The 21,716-nt window shown below is 33.7% G+C and overlaps 1 protein-coding gene and 1 pseudogene across 1 annotated transcript; both read right to left on the bottom strand.

Moving 5' to 3' along the window:
* Positions 1-139: 139 nt before the first annotated feature.
* Positions 140-2,617, bottom strand: LOC18594020 (indole-3-acetic acid-amido synthetase GH3.17-like). Its single transcript, XM_018125271.2, has 4 exons — positions 2,271-2,617; positions 2,067-2,168; positions 1,106-1,956; positions 140-996 (listed from the first exon to the last, which is right to left on the bottom strand). Exons 1-4 carry the CDS (start codon positions 2,558-2,560, stop codon positions 440-442), a joined length of 1,800 nt encoding a protein of 599 aa, XP_017980760.2. The 5' UTR covers positions 2,561-2,617; the 3' UTR covers positions 140-439.
* Positions 2,618-10,261: 7,644 nt separating this feature from the next.
* LOC108662732 (indole-3-acetic acid-amido synthetase GH3.17-like) lies at positions 10,262-18,226 on the bottom strand (annotated as a pseudogene).
* Positions 18,227-21,716: the final 3,490 nt, after the last annotated feature.

Genomic DNA, 21,716 nt, shown 5'->3' with positions numbered 1-21,716 from the left:
AATCATTTAAATGTTTTACTATACCATAAACCTATCTTTATATGTGTACATAATTAAATTCTTAGTTATATGTTCAGTGAGGATTAAGACGACTCAACAAGAATTCATTTGGCATTGCACAAATAGACAATAAAAAGAGTAGGAACAATGACATCCATTTGTTAACAGTGAAGCTCTGGTACATTCAAATGCTGGACTTGATGAACAAAGGAAGCTAAAGCAGATAACTAGTCAATAATGCTACTGCAAGGAACTAAGAGAAGCTATAGCTAGCTCTCAAATAAATATGGCAGATGCACCTGCCATTTCCTTATTTATTTCTTGTAAACTACTAAGATCATGAAGATTAAAGACAACAACCATTTTCACCTTGCAGAATTACCTCCACAACAGCTGATTCTTCAAATAAATTGCAGACCAACATAGGAAAGGTTGCACCTTAAAAACTAGTTTTTGGGCTGAAAAACTTTCCTATTACGCCGGCATTCAATATCTTGATGGCTTCCTCAGATTTAATACAAGAAGGTGTCTTGTATTGGTTAATGGAAGCTCCCTTGGATACATAGAAATCCATGAGTGCATCAAAGGTTCCATGTTTTACCACCCGTATCTGTAAAGGAGCAATTATATTGCTCTTCCTAAGGGATTTATATGTGAAATCGAAAGATTCTTCCACTATAGAGCAGCATTGTTCCATTATCCTGGGATCAAGTTTTGGGAAATCATTACTTTCCTTCATCCTAAGTTCCCAAAATAATACATATCGACCTGGTGTCGAAGAAGTGTCGGTGTAGCTACTGCAAAGGGTCAAAACAAAGCCAAGTGGATCTAGGAATAGTTTTGCATTTGTGATCGCCTTCAAAAGGTCTGCTTCACTTGTTTTGTCCAAATCAATACTCAAAACAACATTTTGGCGTTCCACAAATTGGAATTGAGGTGTATTATTGTAGAAACCAGTTGCCTTGAGAATATCTCCAACTTTGTATCGATATAGGCCTGGAAAGACAATTAATACTCAAAGTGATCTTAACCAAAAAATCTGATTAAAACTTTCCTTCATATTGTTTGTAAAAATATGATTAAAATCTAAAGAGGGAAATCATACCTGCCATAGTTGTGACAACAACTTCATAGCATTGACCTATCTTCACATTCGTGAGATCAACAGGTTCAACATTTCCATTCTCCTTTGTCATCTCAATGGAAGCTTTTTCAGAAACGGTATTGTTAAATTGAAGTTCTTGTGCCTTTTCTCTACTGGCTTTATTCACTGGAAGAAATTCGAAGTAGGCCATATTCGAGAGAAAGGTGTACGAGACATCAAAGGGCTTGCTTAAGGGTTTTAAATTGATCCCAAAAGTAGCTTCAGAAGAAGCGTACAATGGTGAAACTAAAGGAATCCCACCACAATAAGACTCAAGCAATGAAATATATTGGCTCATACTACCTGTAATGATGGAACTAATATACTTTGCATTAGGCCAAAGTTTCTTAATTATCCCTTCCCATGATTTATGATCACATATATGTTCTATTGAATCAGCCAATTCGGGATTAGGCCCAGTGAGGATTAATGACACGGCATTTTTGCAACCAGGGTCAGTAATCCAATCGCTAAGGCAACCTGTTCGTATGTTAGAGCACAGGTCCTTCCAGTAGTCTATCAAAAACTTGATGCTCCTTGCAAAAACAGATGCGAAGATCGACTCAATCCTTACAACGTCATCACGCTGTAATAAACCTATAAGTAATTGGCAATACATGCTTTGCTTGTTGTCCAAGCACAGGATCGTGTCAATAGGACTTGTGCAAATTTTAGCACTACCATTTTTGAAGCTATTGCTCTGAAAGTAGCTTGTTGTGAAAAATTTTGCCATTAGACCAGATGGAGTTTCAATCTCTGGTTTGACAAAGAAAAGGCACATCGTTTTCCCTTTGTCTAAGCCATCAAAATGTCTGTAGTATCATTATCATTAAACAAAAAAGAAAATGTTAAGTTTAACTAGTGTAGTTGTTGGGACGACTTTGAAGAACTTCACCTTAACAACACTTATAACACAACTTACTTTTTCATCACAAGGTCCTCCAGGGTAGGTTCTAACATCCTTTGCTCAAAACTTTCTGCAGTTGAAGGTATCAACTTTGGTTGCCCTCCTGAAGTACCAGTGCTGCATCAAAAATAAAGAGTTTGCTTCAAAGAAATATGGAATTCTGAAGGGAAAAAAAGAAAAAAAAGAAGAGAAAATCAAACCTCAGAGCAACTTTTATACCTCAGGAAGAACTGGGTGATGGGATCAGCTAAAAGGATATCTGAAGGCTCCCCATTGGCAATACGATCGATGTAAGGCTTGAGATCTTCATAAGTCACAATGGGAACATTTCTTTTGAAGAGTTGCTTGTCAGCTTGGCCATTTAGGAAGCCCCTTAGATATTCTGTTCCTGCATTTCGTTTTAATATATCCTCTAACACTCTTTCTTGTATTTGATGAGCGTTGGTGGTCAGTTCCTCCAAAATTTTCAAGCCATCTTCATACTCCATTGTTTCCATATGACCAGCCATGAGAAAGAGTCATTGATGAGCCGAGAGAAAACTAGAAGAGAAAAATCCCAGTATGCAGGTTGAATAGCGTACGTACTCCGATGGCTCCTTTTTAAAGACCAACATTAGTGAATTGGATTGTGTTTTCGATGACTTCAAAATTGCCAACCATAGATTATATCTCCCTATCTGCCTAAGCTAACTATGGCGGCTCTATCTATGCATAGTTTACATAGCTTTCCTCTACATATAAAAAAGCTAAATATGGTCATGTAAGCAACATATGAACGTCCAAGTGGAACAAATTTCCTCCCTAACGTCAAACAAATCCACATTTTTTTTGTTAGGTGGAAATTAAAATGTCCATGCTCCCATAATTTTGCCAGCTAAATGTTACATGGTTGGGATTTATGCCACATTGGCATCCACATGGATGTCCACGTGGCATTGAGGTGGTGAATTTCATTAGATTTTCACAATCTCACACTCAAAATAAATTTGGAACATTTTTAATGGAAGCAGATTCAAGAATTGAGTTTTATCTAAAAAATTTTATGATGTGAGGCTCAAATACAAAAATAAATCGTTGAAATAAAAAATGTTGACCTTGATTAAGTTTTATTTTTCTTCATTAGTAGTTTACTAATTTATTTAAATTTCTCAAATCATATAAAAAAATCCTTGATTCCTTGTTAAACTCCATTTTAGAATAGAAACAAATACTGAGTTCCCTAAACATTTCAATTGGCTCAGTTATTTTTATTATTTTTATTTAATTTTTTTATAAAAATGAATCAAAAGTAAAAAGTCAAAGTTAAAAAAAATTAAAAACAATAAACAAATAGTATTGTGAACTGAACTTGAATATGTACTTGTTAATTGAACATAAAGAATTAGGCAAAGTTAATTGATGGGGGGTTTGGTGCTATATGGTAGCAAACCAAACTCGTGCCTTTTTCCATTTAATCGATATTAATTGTTCTGGTATTAATTATAATAATAACCCGCTTGCCCCCTATGCCAAAATTTTCTTATCATAATTCCTAAGCATCGTGAGTCTACAATCATCCCCATCTAGTTAATTAAATCCCATTTTCTATAGCCATAAGAAATTACCAACTAATTTCATCACAATAATAGCTACCCATTGATCATTAATAAGATCAATACGATAGATATTCAACATAATTATAATAATAAAGTGAGAATATATATTCAAAATAATAATAACAATAATAATAAAGGCACTTTATAACAATTTTTGAATTATAATTATTACTAGGCATAATACCTAAAAAGCACTTAGAATATTTTTAAAAAGTCAAATAAGTTCTATTATTGTTTTCAATCAAATGCTTATACTTTTAAAATTTTATTTTAAATCAAATAAGCTCTTATGTCTAATGGTTGATTAATTGTTTTAAGTCAAAATATTACTTTTAATTTTATCTCAAACAGCACTAATGTGACATGTTTACATGTCATAATTAATAATAATGTGACGTGCTAATGTGATATAATGATATTGTTATGTGGTATTAATTTTTCATTTTTCCATGTCAACGCTATATCAGTACCATGTGAGGCTGAAGAGATTTGGAATCTTGGAAAGCAATTGGGCTTATTTCCTCAAGGAGTTCTCCCTTGAGGAAATTGTTCATGGTGTTAGTATTCTAGCTTGTATCATGCCTCTTTTGGATGCTATTATATTTTTAGGTTACAACTTTTTGTTTGGACCTCTCTATGCGTTCATGGTGTTTGGAAATCCAATTGGTGCAATCAAATCCTACACACCGAGTGTATATCTCTTTTTCATCAAGGCATTATCCTGTTCCTCTGTTTTTTCAACACTTCTGCCAGGGTTTTATGAATTTGGAATAATACAAGGTCTTCTATGTCATTTAGCCATATTGGTTTATGCCAATATGCCATTTTATGTTTCAATGCTTGTAGCTTATGGTCAAAGTTTGAATTGAGGTGTCAAGTAATGTATGATATGTTGAACTTCAAAGATTGCACTATGGTTGGTGCTGGAATAAATATTGCCATAAGTGTTTAATATATATATTATAGAACTTTGTAATTATATATACAGAAATTAAATTTTAAATTAGAAAAAGTTTTTACTAATTTACCAAGAACTTGGATAAAATTAATATCAGATTAACCAACCACCAAGGGTGTTGACATATGCACCTTCGATATTCATTCGATTCTTATAAGGGTAGATCAAAAGAGAAAGTGTATAATATCCACTATTATCCATTGATGACGAAAGTTTGATACAAGGTTGACACTGAAAACCAAAGGAAAATTCAAAAACTAAACTTGCAGAAATGATAGAATATAAGCTGATATATGGATTCTGTGGTCCTCAGATTGACAGACTTATATTCTAGAGAAATCAAGCTATAATCTTATGAATCAAAGGACCAAATCCGCATATATCCTGTAGTACCAAAGAAGAAAGAGAAGCTGGTTCCCTAATCAATTCATGAGATATGCATGCTTGAATGTCCTTATTTCTTGTAAAACTTTGTGAGAGACTTAATTGATAAAACATTGTTGAATATCTGCGGTATTAAATCTGCAGTCAAGCTATCAAAGGGAGGTCTTTAATGGAGGTTTGTGGAAAACATAGTTTTTGAAAGGAAGAAGTCAAGTTGTCGTATAGAGTTGTTCACAATGTCGTTTTCAATCCTTGTTATGTTTTTTATTTTTAAGTTATTACTTTTATTATTTACTATTGAAGCATGTAAGGTGTGTTTTTAGTCTTGACTAAAACTTCACCGCTTAGGGAGTTTGTTAATATTTGTGCTAGAGAATCTTTCACAAATCCCAGCACTCTTTGGTTTTTGGAATGCCACATGTTTTCTTCTGGTTTGTTATTGTTTTTATATTTTTCTCTCATCCAACTGTCTGCATAGAATATAATTTTGAAGTTAATGAAACGGTTGCCAGACCATCACTTTTGTGCGGCAAATACTTTCTCTCTCATCTTGCTCAACTTTCTTCTTCTTTGTTCTTCACTGAAAACCATTTTCATATTTTTCTAGAGTTACAAAGCAATGTTTTGACATGGTATCAGAGCCACTGACGGATCTTAAGGGATTGCTTCCTTTCTAGTTCCTTTCTTAACTCTCACTATCTGTTCATCTTTCTATGTTAGCTTCACTGATTGCTACATCTAGGTTCAATACCTTAGTTCCACCAGAATTTACTGGTGAAAATTATGCAACTTGGTCTGTGAAAATGAGGTCCTACCTCAAAGTTTTTAATCCTTAAGAAATTGTGGAGACTGGAGAAGAGCCAGTATGGAGGCATGCCAACCCCACTTTGACACAAATTTGGTAGTTTGAACAAGACAAAGCTAAGAGGTGTAAAGCTTTATCCTCCTTACAATATACTATTTCTAATGAAATTTTTGCTAGAATTATGCATTTAGATAATCTAAAGGATGTATGGGACCATTTGAAAGATGAGTTTTTTGGTAGTGATAAAACTAAGCAAATTCAAACCTTGAATTTGTTTAGATAGTTTGAAATGTTAAAAATGGAAGATGATGAATCCATTAAGGAGTTTTCTGGAAATATGATGACTTTGGTAAACTAGTTGAGATTGTTAGGGAAGGTTATGACAAAAGAGAGATTAGTGCACAAAATGCTAGTAAGTCTATCTAAAAAGTATGGGTCTAAAGTTTCTTCATTAGAAGATTCTGAGGACATTGGACAAATCACCTTGAAAGAGTTAGTAAACGCTTTGGAAGGTCTTGAACAGAGAAGGGCATTTAGATAGAAAAGTTTAGTTGATAGTTCATTGGTAACCAAAACCGAGAATCTAAAGCTTGCTAAAATAGTTCTAGGAAGAATGATTCTAAGAGGAAGGACGAGGGGAAGAAAATAGTGGATGATGAGGATAGAAAACAAAAAACCAAGTATCCTCTTTGCACTCATTGTAAAAAGACTACACATACTGCTAAATTCTATTGGTACAGACCAAATGTAAAGTGCAGGCCATGTAAACAATTAGGACATGTTGAGAGAGTGTGTAAAACTAAGTCTAAGAATTCAAATGAAAAGCTACAATAGCAGAACACATTGAAGAGACAGTTGAGCTGTTGTTCATGGCTTGATAGCCTGAGAGATCAACAAAGAATGGGATGTAGCTTATAGATAGTGGCTGCTCTAACCATATGACTGGAAATAAAGCTCAATTCACCACACTTGACAGGAGCTTCAAGGCAAGAGTGGAGATTGGGAATGGAGTTTTTCTAAAAATACTTGGAATAGGAACAATTTTTATTGTAACACAAGCTGGCACTAAGTACATCACCAATGTTTATTATGTCCCAGAAGCCAACCAAACTTACTTAGTGTAGGTCAACTTACTGAGAACCATTATGCCTTCCTTTTTAAGGATACCTATTGTACTATCTTTAATCTTAGAGGTGCAAAAGTTTTAACTATAAAGATGAAGAACAAGTGCTACCCTATGGATTGGAAAACCACTAGACATAAAGCTTTATATGGTTCAGTTATTGACTCTGAGTTGTTGCACAATCGTATGGGCATTTCAACTATGAATCACTACAGAAGATTTTCTCTTAGAACATTGTTGATGATTTACCTAAGATTGTGAAACCTAATCAGGTCTGCAAACTCTGTCAACTTGGTAAACAAACTAAGCTTCCATTTCCAAAAACCAAAAGGTGGAAAGCAAATGAGAAGTTACAACTAATCCACAATGATTTGGGAAGACCAATGAAGACACTGTCACTAGGAGGAAGCAACTACTATCTTTTCTTTATTGATGATGTTACCAGGTATTGCTGGATTTTCATTTTGAAATTAAAGTAAGAGGCCTTAAAGCACTTTGTGAATTTTAAAAGTTCTGCAGAAAACCAAGCCAATACCATAATCAAGATTCTCAAAAGTGATAATGGCAAGGAATTTACTTTTGCAGAGTTTGAGAAATTTCTCTCACAGCTTGGTATCAATCATCAATTGACTGTCACATATTGCCTTCAACAGAATGGAGTATTTGTGAGAAAAAACAAGACACTCATGGAAATGGGTAAATGTTTTCTATTTTAGAAAGGACTTTCTAAGACTTTTTGGGCTGAGGTTCTGAGTACAGCTAATCATTTGTTGAATCTGATAGAAACCAAGGTTCTTGAAGGTAAAACACCATTTGATACTGGTTTGGTTACAAACCTTCAATTGTTCATCTGAAAGTCTTTTGGTGCATTGCTTATGTGAAAATGCCAGATGAAAAGTGGACAAAACTAGATGTAAAAAGTTAGATAGCCATTAACATTAGCTATAGTGAAAAGTCAAAAGGTTATAGGATGTTCAGTGTTGATTCAAACAAAATCTTTGTTAGCAAAGATATTAGATTGTATGAAAGGTCAAGTTAAAACTAAGATAAGTTTGCTGTTGAAAATCTAGAGTTTTAACTCTAGATGATGATTTTACTATTGTTGAAGATGATCGAGATACTGATATTGAGGATGAAATTTATGCAATGAGAGGTACCAAATCACTGCAAGACATATATGCCAAATGTAATGTTGCCATTTGTGAACCAACAACTTACAGTGAAGTTGCTAAAGATGAAAGATGGATACAAGCAATGAATGAAGAAATAGAGATGTTTTTTAAGAATGAAACTTGGGTTCTGGTAGAAAAGCCTGTTGATCAACACATTATAGGTGTCAAATGGATTTATAAAATCAACACATTATAGGTGTCAAGTGGATTTATAAAATCAAGTTAAATGTAGATGGTTCAGTTAACATATTCAAAGGCAAACTTGTGGTGAAGGGTTATACTCAAATTCACAAAGTTGATTGCTGGGAAACATTGACCCCAGTAGCAAGACACAACACAATCAAATTGCTCATAGCATTGGCTACCAAAGAAGGTTGAAGTATATGGCATCTTGATGTTAAATATGCTTTTCTAAATAGATATCTAAATGAAGACATTTATGTTCAACAACTTGAAGGCTTTGTCTCATTTGGAAATGAAGGAAAGGTCTGCAAACTGGTAAAAGCTCTCTATGGGTTGAAACAAGCACTCAAAGCCTGGTATGAAAAGATAGACACTTATCTGATATCAAAAGGGTTTCTAAGGAGTGTGAATGAACCAACCTTGTATGTAGGCACTTCTGATGTTTCACATATACTTGTAATTCCTTTATATGTGGATGATCTGCTTATTACCGACTCAAGGGAATCTTTGTTAAGGGATTTTAAAGCTGAGCTTATGAGTGAGTTTGAAATGTCAGACTTAGGACAAATGCAGTATTTTCTTGGTCTGCAATTTGTTCAAACTCCTAATCATATTTACATTCATCAAAGTAAGTATGCAAATGAGATACTGAAGAAATTCCACATGGAAAGGTGTAAGTTAGTTGAAACCCCATTAGCTGCAAACTGTAAACTGACAAAGGAAGATGGTTCTTCAAATGCTTCAAGCTCAATATAAAGGAGTATTGTTGGAAGTTTACTTTATTTGATTTGCCTCAAGACTTGATATCATGTTTTCAGTTAGTCTACTTTCCTAGTTTATGCAGAAGCCTACTCAAACTCACTTTCTATTGAGGCAAACGAGTGTTAAGGTATATTAAGGGAACTGTTGAATATGGTTTGAAGTTCACTAAGAAGAATTCTCATGATTTGATTAGCTAGAGTGGCAATGATTGGACAGGGGACACTGATGATTCCAAAAGTACAGGTGGTTACTGTTTTTCATTTGGCAGTGGTATATTTTCCTAGAATTCTAAAAAACAAGAAGTTGTTGCTTAGCCCTTAGCAAAAGCTGAGTATATTGCAGCAGCTACTGTTGTCAACCATCTTATCTGGCTTAGGAAAGTCTTACAAGATTTGGGATTTAGACAAGTGAAGAGGACTACACATTTTATTGATAACAGGTTAGCTATATCTATTCCTAAGAATCCTGTTCAGTATGGCAAGACTAAACATATCAAAGTGAAATATCATGCCATTAGAGATGCTATTAAAGATGAAGAAATTAAAGTGAAGCACTATGGTATTGATATACAACTTGCAGATATCTTCATAAAAAGTTTGGTCAAGGATCAATTCATGTTCTTGAGATTTGATCTACAATCAAGCTATCAATGGGAGGTCTTTAATGGAGGTTTGTTAAAAGCATAGTTTTTGAAAGGAAGAAGTCAAGCTATCGTATAGAGTTGTCCACAATGTTGTTTTCAATTCTTGTTATGTTTTTCATTTTTAAGTTGTTACTTTTATTATTTACTGCTAAAGTCTGTAGGGTGTGTTTTTAATTTTAACTAAAACTACACCATTTAGGGAGTCTGTTAATATTTGTGCTAGGGAATTTTTCACAAATCCCAAAACTCCTTTGTTTTTGGAATGCAAGATGTTTTCTTCTGGTTTGTTATTGTTTTTATATTTCTATCTCATCCAACTGTCTATATAGAATATAATTTTCAAGTTAATGAAACAATTGCCAAACCATCGTTTTTGTGTGGCAAATACTTTCTCTCTCATCATGCTCGATCGTCTTCCTGTTTTCTGTTCTTCACTGAAAACCATCTTCATATTTTTCCAAAGTTACAGAGCAATGTTTTGACAAACATTAAAGAGGACCACATTTATTTTTACCTTCGCCGAACTACCTTCCACAATTTTTAGCCTTTTCCTTGCACAGAACAAAGTGAACTAAAAAGATCTCCTTAGGAAAAAGTTTTGGGGCTGAAAGACTTTCCTACCACCCTGGAATTCAATATTTCTATGGCTTCCTCACATGTAAGGCAACAAGGTGTCCATGTATTGGATAATCGAAGACCCCTGTGATACATAGAAATCCATGAATGCATCAAATGTGCCAAGTTTTTCCACCCTGATCTTTAATGGTGCAATTAAATTGATCTTTCTAACGAATCCATAAGTAAAATCTAGCGACTCTTCTACTCTAGCGCAACATTGTTCCATTATCTTGGGATCAAGTTGGAGGAGATCAATATTACTTTCTTTTAGCTTAAGCTACCAAAATAATACATTTCAACCTGGTGTACAGGAAGTGTCAGAGTAGCAAGTATATGCAATCAAAAGCAATCTGAGTGGTTCGAAGAGGAGTTTTGCATCCATGGCCGGCCCATAGGTAAGGCGACCCAAGCACGGGCTTTAAGTTTCAAATTTGGAGAGGCCCTATATTTTTATAATGTAATATAATTTGTTATATTAAAAATATATATAAATTAAGATAACTAATAAAATATTTACCTATTCTCTCATGCCTTATAAACATTTATTTTCTCTCAGTTTCATATCTTTATTAATTCTTAATTAATTATTTCATTTCTTATTAAAAATATATAAAAGTCAAAGATAATTAATAAAATGGCATATCCGCTCATTTATTTAATTATGTGTCTAATAAATCTCTAATTTTATCACTTCACAATTCTTACAATGCTATTAATTCTCAACTATTTCTCCTATTTTCAATCAACTAACAATAATATCTATTTAATGATCTTCAAGAGCTATTTTTTCCCCACCTATTTTCCTATTTCAATCAACCAACATAATATATGTTTAATATTTCCAATAACTATTTTTTTCCTATATATAAAACCAATTTTTTTTCAAATTATAATATTGACTTTTGAATTCTTCTTTCTTCATTTGCTCTTTTTTCCTTTAACTTCATTTTCCTTCAAAAAATATATAGGAAGTTTGTTATGCTATAATTTTCATAAAGCCGTGAGCTTCATTTGCAGTTTGTAATAAACATTTAACAATTAGATACTATTGTTTTAATCTTTGCATACTTTTTTACTTTAATTTAGAGTTTATATTATATTGTTATATTATCTTTATTTTATGTGATAGTTGATTTATTTGAATTAGAAAATTTGAGTGTTGATTTTATATTAGTCATTTAAAAAATATAAGTTAATTATAACAGCTAAATATGTTTTGTACTTAATAATAAATATTTGAATATGTCAAATCAAAAATATGAAACTAGTTATTGAAAGCTTAAAAAAGAAAAATTGAAAGTTTAATACAATCTCAAAAAAAACACTTGATAATTTTTTACAAGTAATAAAAATAATGGATCAAAAATTATTAAAGAAATATTAAAAGAACTTGATTATAAAAGGTTAAGTAGAAATTTTGCATCTTTAAAAGCTAGAAGAATAAAATTTTTTTCTTAATTTCAATAAAAAAGGCTTCATTTAAATTTTTTGCTTGAAACCTTTTAAGTTATTGAGCCACCCTTACATCCATGATCACCTTTGTGAGGTCGGCTTCACTTATTTTATCCATATTAATACTCAAAACCACATTTTGTCACTCCACAAATTGGAATTGTGGAGAGTTATTATGGAAACTAGTTACCTTGAGAATATCTCCAATTCTATATAAATATGGACTTGGAAAGACAAGGAGAACGAAAAGACAAATTCTTAATAAAACATTTTGATTAAAAGGATAAAATGAGGTATGTTTGTAGTCTAATAATGAATCTTACCCGCCAAAGTTGCGACAACAACTTTGTAACACTAACCAACCTTCACACGCAAGATCAATAGGTTCAACATTCCCATTCTCAATTCAATAGATTCCTAATTAGAAGCACCCTTAAATTGGAGTTTTTGAGCCTTTTCTCTGCTTTCTTTAGCCACAGGGAGAAATTCTAAATAGGCCATATACGGGAGAAATGTGTAATAAACATAGAAAGGCTTGCTTAGAGGATTTAAATTGATCCTAAAGCATGCTTTAGAAGAGGTGTAGCCTGTTAAAAGTAAAGGCAATCCACCACAATAAAAAACAAGTAAAGGTATGTATTGGCTCATACCACCTATAACAATGACATCAACACACTTTGTTTTAGGCTAAAGTTTCTTGATTATCCCTTCCCATAATTTATTCTCAAATATGTGTTCAAATATATCAGCCAATTCAGGATTAAGCCTAGATAGGATCATTGACATGCCATTTCTGCATGCGGGCTCAGTGATCTAATAGCTGAGGTGACCTATTCCTATGTTAGAGCACATCTCCTTCTAATAATCTTGTAAGAACTTGATGCACCTTGCAAAAGCAGATGCAAAGACAGTACTGATCTCTAAAACATCATCATGCTAGAGTAAACCAGAAAGTTATTGGCAGTACGTGCTTTGCTTGGTGTCTAAGCACAAGATCATCTTTAAAGGTGTTGTGGAAAATCTAGCCATACTGTTTTGGAAGCGACTACTTAAAAAGAGGCTTGTTGTGTACATTTTTGCCTTTACACCACATGGAGTTTCACACTCTAGTTTTATAAATAGAACGAACATTCCTTTGGCATTGTCTAAGCCGTTTATATGTTTGTAACATTATAAGACAAAAAAAGGCTTAACTATTTAGTTCCTAGTGTACTGCATCCTTGTAAGTGTTTAGTTACATATTTGTATTTGAAATTATATATAGACAAATTTTTTATTTGGTACTTATAGTTTGAAAATTCATAATTTTTTTTTTGAAATTGAGGAAATGGGGATTTGAACATACTCTTTAAGCAAGAAGATCATGCACCAATCAATAAGCAAAATGCTCAAGTGCTTGAAAATTCATAAAAAAATACTTGATCTTTATATTTGTCCACCAATTTGCATAGGAGATTAACATCATTAATCAATGTAATGACGTATTGAAAACATCCAACAAAATTACAACACTTAGCATTTGAGGACATATTACCTTGGATCGAAAACTGCCTTTTAAGAACTTCAAATCCGAACATGAAACTATCAACCATGAAAAAAAATGTCTTAAGTTTTTTACTTTCTTATGATAGCCTTAACCAAGATAAGGATAGAAACTCTTTTCTCTAAGCTTTCAGCAGTGAGAGTAGCAACTTTGGCTACCCTCAAGAAGCACTAATGCTGCACTCAAAAATTGTCACTTTAAAGAATTATTATGGAACTTTTAAATAATGAGAAAAAAATAAAATAAAAAAAGAACAACTATAGCTTGGGATGAACTCAATGAAAGGTTCAACCGTTAGGATATTTTGAAGCCTCCCATTAACAATTCGGTCGATATAAGCCTTGATATCTTCATAAGTAACAACGGGAACTTTTTTTTTTTTTTGAAGAGATGCTTGTCAATTTGGCCATTGAGGTACTTGTTTAGGTAATCTATTTCTGTTTCTCAAGAGAGATTCAAACCAAGCTTTTTCCATCTAATCAACAATGGAAAAATGTGAGAGTCCTTGATCAACTAAAAGAATACTTAGAAGAGAAAATTGGCAAGGCATGCATGCCCTCAAGAACTCTATTTATAGGCCAGTAATTAGATTCTCTCTTTTGGTTGACTTGAGACTATTACATAAGAGTACTACTCATCTTCCAAGAGTCAAGTAAATTTTTTTTTTTGGAATGAAGAGTCAAGTATTTAAGATTAAGTACCTCTAACTAATTAGCTTGAAGTGAATTCAAAACATAGTTTTTCTTTTTGGAAAAACTAGCTTGAAGTAATATTAGAAGCATCGTTCGAATTAAATTTTAGTTAGCCCTCTTCCAATCTAGCCCATTGAACTTCAACTTTATTTTTTCTACTCTTAGTGGAGTTATTTCTAGCTATTAGGAATCTCACTAAGTCTCCGATTAAGACACTAAGGTTAGGCCATTGTGCATTAATCCAACAGGCCATTCTAGCCTTGACAAGTTCAAAAATCTGGACCTCATCCCATTCCTTGCCCCTAAAAGCCACATTATTTCTTACAAGCCATATGGTCCAAATGATAGCATAGAACACCATTTTCCACACCATATTGTTTTTGAGATATCTGCTAAGGCCCACCCAATTTTCAAAAACAACAAACGGTTCACGTTGACAAGCCCATTGAATATTCCAAAGTTCACACCACATTTCCTAAATCAACCAAGTTTTCTGGAAAACGAAGAAAAGGTGACTAATTGTTTCTTTTTCAAACCATTTCTTTTTCATACCGACAGAGCAAACACACAGTTACCACTTCGCTTAAAATTCCTTTTCGTGCTAAAGCTTCTTTAACAGGTAGATGACCTTTTAACAACTGCTAGCAAAAAATCTCTACCTTAAAGGAACCAAGATCGGCCCAAAGTCTCTTCATACCCTTTCCTTGGTGGAACCAACACTCACCACCAATTTGCAGAAGCTACTATGGGTATATTGTCCACTAAGAGTGCTTTTCCACACCAAGTTATCTTCAAATTCCTTCCCAAGCTCTTGTTCTTCAAAAACAACCCTAAATTGTTCCCATTGCTCCGTTTCCCACCCAAAAACATTTCTTCTCAACTCAATGTGCCACACCTAATTCTCCTCATGCCATTCCCCAAACTCCTTGATACTATTTTCCTTCGTACTTGCTAAAGTAGAAATGTGTGGGAAAGCTCTTTTTAAAATAAAGCCTTCCACCCATTCTTTCTCCCAAAGCTCATTTTTTTCCCGTTACCAACAGCAAGTCCAATGCTATTAATGACCAAACTTCCATATTCACCAACCCTTGACAAAAGTTGAACAATATTTTTCCACATCCCTGAAGCCATCGCCTATTTCTCACCCCTAAAATCAACCTATTTTTATCCAATGGCACTTTTTCAACAATGATATTCCTTTATAGCCCTTCCGACTCATTTCCATATCACCATACCCATTTGTTGAGTAGTATCCTACTCTTAAGTACCAATTCTAAAATACCAAACCCCCTTATATTTTTACATTTACGCACATTTTCCCATTTCACATGATGTAAGTTTCTAACTAAGTTAGGTCCCCCCCCCCTCCCCACAAAAACCTCATTTGCATTTGCTCAATATTTTGTTTAACAGTTGCAAGCATTTTAAAGAGGGACATAAAAAAAGTAGGTAAACTACACATTACCAATCTTGCTTTCTATGTCACCAATTTACTCTCAAACCTCTTAATAACCAACTGCCACATGCTCACTGAGGGATTACTTACCCCCAGCAGAATCTCAAGGTAAACTGTGGGGAGGACTCCCACTTTACAATAGATATTATTAGCCCATTAAGCCACCAAACTTTGATCGATTCCCACCCCAAACAGTTGGCTCTTCCTAAAGTTTATTTTAAGACCAAAAACTACTTGAAATTATCTCAAAATACGTTTAATATTAAGAATATCATCAAAGTATGGTTGAGTGAGAATTACCGTATCATTCAGGTATTAGAGGTGGAAGACTAAGACATCAGATGATCACACACTTATCCCTTTAACCATCTAAGATTGGACAGCTCTATGCATCATCAAACTAAACGCCTCAAACACAATATTGAAGAGCAATGGTAATAATGGACATCTTTGCCTTAATCCCCTTGCCATCAAAAATTACCTCGTAAGCGTACCATTAACCAGTATAGACACAGATGCAAACCTTAAACAACCTTTAACTCATTGCCTCCACTTGCCTCCAAACCTAATCAATCCCATCACTTAATCCATTAAGTTTCATGCCACATTGTCATAAGCTTTTTGAAAGTCCACTTTAAATAATAATCCTCCCACCCTATTTTTCTTCATGAGATTTACCATCTCATTCGCAATGAAAAAATAGTCCAAAATCTGCCTTCCCTTGATAAACCCGAACTGATCTGCATTGACAACTTTTTCTATAACATCTCTCGGTCTCCATGCCAGCAATTTAGTAACATTTGATAAAGGTTCCCAACCAAGCAAATGGGTTGAAAGTTGTTAAGCCCACTTGAGATGTCATATTTAGGTACCAAGGTAACAAAGGAAGTGTATACCTCTTTATGCATCCCTCCCTTATAGGAAAAATCCTTAATAAATTTCATGATGTCATTTTTCATGACTCTTTATTACGACTTCACAAATGCAAGACTAAATCTATCCGAGCCTTGGGCTTTATCACCGTCACAACTCTCAATCACTGTTTATACCTCTTTCTCCGAAAAAGGTTTTTCAAACGGTTACATAGACTGTTCTTTCAATCTATTAAAACTACAATTTAATTCTTTCAGGCTGTAAGTCATCTTGACAGCATATAAATCCTCAAAATGTCTCGCAACCTCATCTTTTTTTTCCCTTAGTTCTTCTAACTCGTTTCCATGAACGAAAATTCTTTCAATAAAATTAGTTCTCATCCGTCTTGATGCTAAGCTATGAAAGAATCTTGTGTTTCGATCACCCTTTAAATACCATTTAGCTCAAGACTTTTGGTGCCATGCCCTTTCTTTTTTTCTATAGAGCTGCCATAGTCGTTTTCTTTTATCCATAACTGCTCTTTGTTGACAACTTCATTTCTTCCTTGTTGTATTTCCAACATGATCTATTGAATTTCTTCCTCTAGAATATTAAACTGTTCATTGATGTTAACCACATTATCTTTCTACCATTATTGAATAGTCTCCTCAATGCCTTAAGGCGGTTCCACATAATAGCCCTTCGTTTTCTTAAGTGACCAATTTCATTCCAGGTCACACCAAACATATCACTAAACCCTTATTCATCAAGCCAAAAATTGAAGAAATAGAAAGGTTTGGGCCCATAATTAAAGTTAGTCAAACAAAGTAAAATAGGAGAATATTCGAAATAGAGAAAAATACATTTTTGTACCAGGTAGGGGAATGATTTAGTTATCTCAACTGCTACCAAGAACTGATCCAGCCTACTAGCCTTAACATTTTGCCTTTCTCTACCCCAACCATTGGTAAATCCATCAGCCCCAAGTCTTCAATGAAATTATTGAAAACATCCATTGATCAATTTGTCAAATTGCAACCATGCCTCTCCTCAATACCTTTTACTGCATTAAAATCCCCCCAATACACCAAACAACATTCCATTCTTTGATAGCCTTTAATAACTCTTTCCCCCTCATTATTAAGGGCATACTCGTTAGCCAAACCATAAGTTATGTTGCTGCCTTTCAGTTTCTTAATTAACAAAATATACCTCATGCTCACATCTTTGTATTTGATTACCAGATGGTCTTCACTACAACTCGATAACAAACCAACAGCAGCCTCTACAGCCTTTGCTCCTACCCAATTATATGAACCATTATTCCATAATCCACTAACCATTCTATCATTAAGCTCACTTAGTTTAGTCTTTTGTAAAAAAACAGAAGCAGTTCTGTGTTTAAAGATCATTTTCTTCACCGCCGTTTTCTTTTTCAATTTTTCCTATAGTCATTTGATATTTCAAGAAATTCTAATCATAACAACAAGATTAAATAACCCAAAATTAGTACCTAATTTGATGCTCTACTCTCATACCATGTCAACATCCTCCCTTTCCATTACAATGAAAACCTCAATCATCTCGGTATCTCTCATCTCAAATGCCATGCCTAAATTTTTTGCGACCTCTAATGTGCATTCTACTTCTTTTCTAATCTTATTATTTCTTCTTGAAATATCACTATAAGAAGACACAACATTAAAGATGTGTGAGTCGTTTGAGCTGACTCTGGCCCTTTTCTTACCACTACACGACGCATTTTTCTTTCTCTCTCTCCCTTTTGCTGCTCTTCTACCTCTTGTTACCTAGGGTCTACTTACCCTTACAACCAATGCTACCTTCTCCACACCTTTACCTTTTAAGTTACTCAATGCCTTAGTCTTTTCATCCATCTCCATATGCTTTGTCACCACAATGTCACCAATCTGTCCCATGGCTTCTACCTGTAGTTTATCACCCCCTTTATTCTCTTCTATTCGGATTTCATCATCTTCACTATCCACGTTTGGTCTTGATGCATTTCCTTTGTGTCATCAGTCCTCAAACAATTTTCCCTACGATTCTCCATTCCCTCATTTCTCATGATCCCTTATTCTTGATTTTCTTTCAATTTGGATCTCACGTTATTATCCTCACCCATTATTTCATTAAGTGTAAAAGGGTTCAAATAATTGGTTGTCTCAACCTCTCTATTTACATCATTTTTCCTATAATCCTCAAGCTTAATCTCATTATGAATAGTTAACTTATTATGAGTAATTGTCTCATATAACCCAATCGCATCATATTGTCCACCCAAACCATACAATTTATCTTCCCAACTAACATATATAGACTGTAGTCAAGTCCATTTGATGACCCACTTCCTTCATTTATTTGAACTAGAGACTTTAACCTAGGTCCATTCCTACTTATGTGATCTTATCGTCCACTTTCTCAAAGCCTTCTAAAGAAATCTACACAGTGTTTGAAACTAACTGCTCCCTCAATTTGAATTTAAAATTAACTTTTTGAAAAGACACATGTACTCTTCCTATTTTCAACTAGGAACGACCATCGTTTGTCTCACCATTTTCCTATTTTCCAGTTGTCTCTTCAATCTATTCCTCCATGCTAGCTGCAAACTTATCACCTTCATGGGGTGCCTCATACGTGAATTTCAAAACCACTTTGCTCCCATTCAAAATCACTTCCTGCCATTACAGAATAAAATTTCCTATATCCTGCTTAATAAGCACATCACATAGACTTTTGAGTAGCTTCGCTCATTCTGATAATTGATCCCCACATGTTCCCAATCCATTTAATCACCTTAAGGCACTAGAGATTAGGTGACAAATTCCCAATTTTTACCCATTTTAATTCCCCCCTCTTTTCTTAGACCATTTCATAAAAGGTAATAGAAATGAACCAATCACCTAATTTATTTATTTCCTTTTCAATTGCCTTTCTCATATCCCCTACATTTAGGAAGGTTAGCATTACTCTGAAAAGGCCAAGTTGCTTTATCCTAACAATAATACCTTGTTTAAGCAAGCTTCATTGAAACTGTCTACTGGGGACTTCATTTTCACTAATGCAACAGCACTCCTACATAGCCATTCCCATTCCTTTGCTACAATATCCACTTGGATGGATAATGGTCACTCCCTTTTATTTTCCTAGGCAACTCTAGGACCGTCTTTTTCAACCTTACCAATCTCATCTCTTCTACCTTCACTTGAACATGGCCTCTTACCTTCATCTGTGTTTTGCGAAACGACGTCCTTAAACGAGCTCGTTGAGATGTTACATTTTTGGACCGCTGAGGTGGTTCCTAGTGTTGTTCATTGGGTTTTGTTTGCCTTAGACAATGTTACACTCTTGAACGTCTAGGTCGCTTTCCTCACATTAACTCTTTCACCTTCTAGGAATCTGCTTTGGCTTAATCTTATCGCTTGTTCCATCTCTTCTTAAGATCTATACCTGACGAAACCAAAATCCAAACGTTTGCCTCTATTTGGTAGCTTCCGATTGGTGATACACATCCACAACAATCCCATAGTCTTGGAAAGCATCCTTGAGAAATCTCCATCCAACCTTGGGGCTTAGATTTCGAACATAAACTAAAAAAAGATTCTTTTTCTATTTACAGATCTCATTTTTAAATGGATCTGACCAAGAACAATGTTTGTTTTTCCCTTTAAGTCTGTTCCTTTCGCTGCCATCTCTGCACTTGCTTCTCATCGTTGTCGTAACCTAGAAGAAAAGTATCGATAAATTTCAATTAGAAAGCATTCTAACTTGAAAATATTGATACGCTAGTGGGAAGTCTTGATACCCAGAAAGCTTAAGAGACAAAGTATTCAAAACATAAAGTTAACCAAATATGAACTGATGTTGATGGTAACCAATTGGTCTCTACTAATTAAGTGAACAAAAACTATTACTAAAATTAGGCAATGGTTGATATAATATGTATGACAGATCAAACTCTATTTCATTCTTTCAAATTTCTTTCTTTCAATGGTAATGGATATTGTTGTAGTGAAATTAAAAGTAGCAGCAATAAATAATAAGTAATTAGCAAAGTTAGGTGATGATCGGTAAATTATGTATAACACAGAAAACTTGCTTTAATTGACAATGCATACAATTGTCAAAACATATCAATAAATCAATAAATAAGTTATAAAATAAATAGTAACATGGATATATGAATTTTCATATGATATTCATGAATTTGATATACTATTTGAATGTAATTTGTATTTATAATAATGAAATATTATTGTTTTAAAAAATTATAAAATTTAATATTAATCTTGGACCGTATCAAATTGTAAAGTTCAACAAAAGATCGATCTTATGAAAACACGTATCGATCCATTTCAAAAAAATTTTAAGACCAACACTACATGGATGGTTTATAGTCCCAACTTCCAAACCATCTACTTGGATCATGCCAATATCATGACACGTGGGTTTAAATCGTAGGAGATGCTTAGCACATGACACTAAGTTTTACCTTAACCACGGGATCTTATTTTGCAAATGAACTTTTTAACCTAAAGAAAGTTAAAATTTAGAATAATACCCTTTCATATATTTTAAATTTTAAATTCAATGATTTATAGAAACCAAGATCAATTGTTTTCTTAAAATTTATATTACCTTTACACAAATACACAAAATTTTATTTGACTATAATTTTTTAAAATTCCTTTTCTCTATTTTTCTATATTTATCTTCAAAATATATAATTTTTTCGAAACCACCTCAATATAAAATTTTTAACTTCACACATATGATAGATATCACATCAACAAGAGATGGGATAGATCTTGGGTTTATAAATAAGGGTCTTCCTCCACTTATCAAGTATGTTTTTTGGTTGAAAACGTGGACCAATGACGAGTCGTATCAAAGCAAACTAAAATCTTTATTGATGTAGAATCCCCACAAAAGATATCTAGATCAAGGTAAACTCGTTGGAAACATGTATTCGTGACACATAAGCCTATCAATTTAAAAATGAAAAGGTTACACCAATTCATCTACGCTTAACCTTTATATTACCTTTTATATATATACTTTGTGTACCTTCTCCCTCACTCAACCTAGGTCGGCTAAGTTAGGTAACCATTCAAGCCATAGTTGTGTGTTGTGGTCAAAGAGTAAAAGGAACTTTTAGCAAAATTGATGGCAAGAGAAATTTACAACTCACAATACATATTCTGCCTATCCTTATTTTCAATAAGAATTCTAACAAATTTGAACTATATTTATGTGGTGTTTCATAATGTTTCCTAAATACATAAAAGTTAAACTTATCTTACTAAAACCAAAATAGCTAATAAATAAATAAAACTTAACTCGCATGAACAATTGAAATAACATGATGATGCATTATTGTTTGGCCATGCATCATGACGCTTGGCTATC

The sequence above is a fragment of the Theobroma cacao genome, chromosome 7 (genome assembly GCF_053813885.1).
Source record: "Theobroma cacao isolate CCN51 chromosome 7, ASM5381388v1, whole genome shotgun sequence".
In the NCBI taxonomy this organism is placed as follows: Eukaryota; Viridiplantae; Streptophyta; class Magnoliopsida; order Malvales; family Malvaceae; genus Theobroma; species Theobroma cacao.
This window is presented reverse-complemented; position numbering and strand designations above follow the sequence as displayed.

Coding starts and splice junctions, on each gene's coding strand:
- LOC18594020 (XM_018125271.2), bottom strand. CDS start 2,560: ATGGCTGGTCATATGGAAACAATGGAGTATGAAGATGGCTTGAAAATT. Junction 2,169..2,270: donor ATCACCCAGTTCTTCCTGAG/GTATAAAAGTTG, acceptor TTTTTGATGCAG/CACTGGTACTTCAGGAGGGC. Junction 997..1,105: donor TGTTGTCACAACTATGGCAG/GTATGATTTCCC, acceptor TTGTCTTTCCAG/GCCTATATCGATACAAAGTT.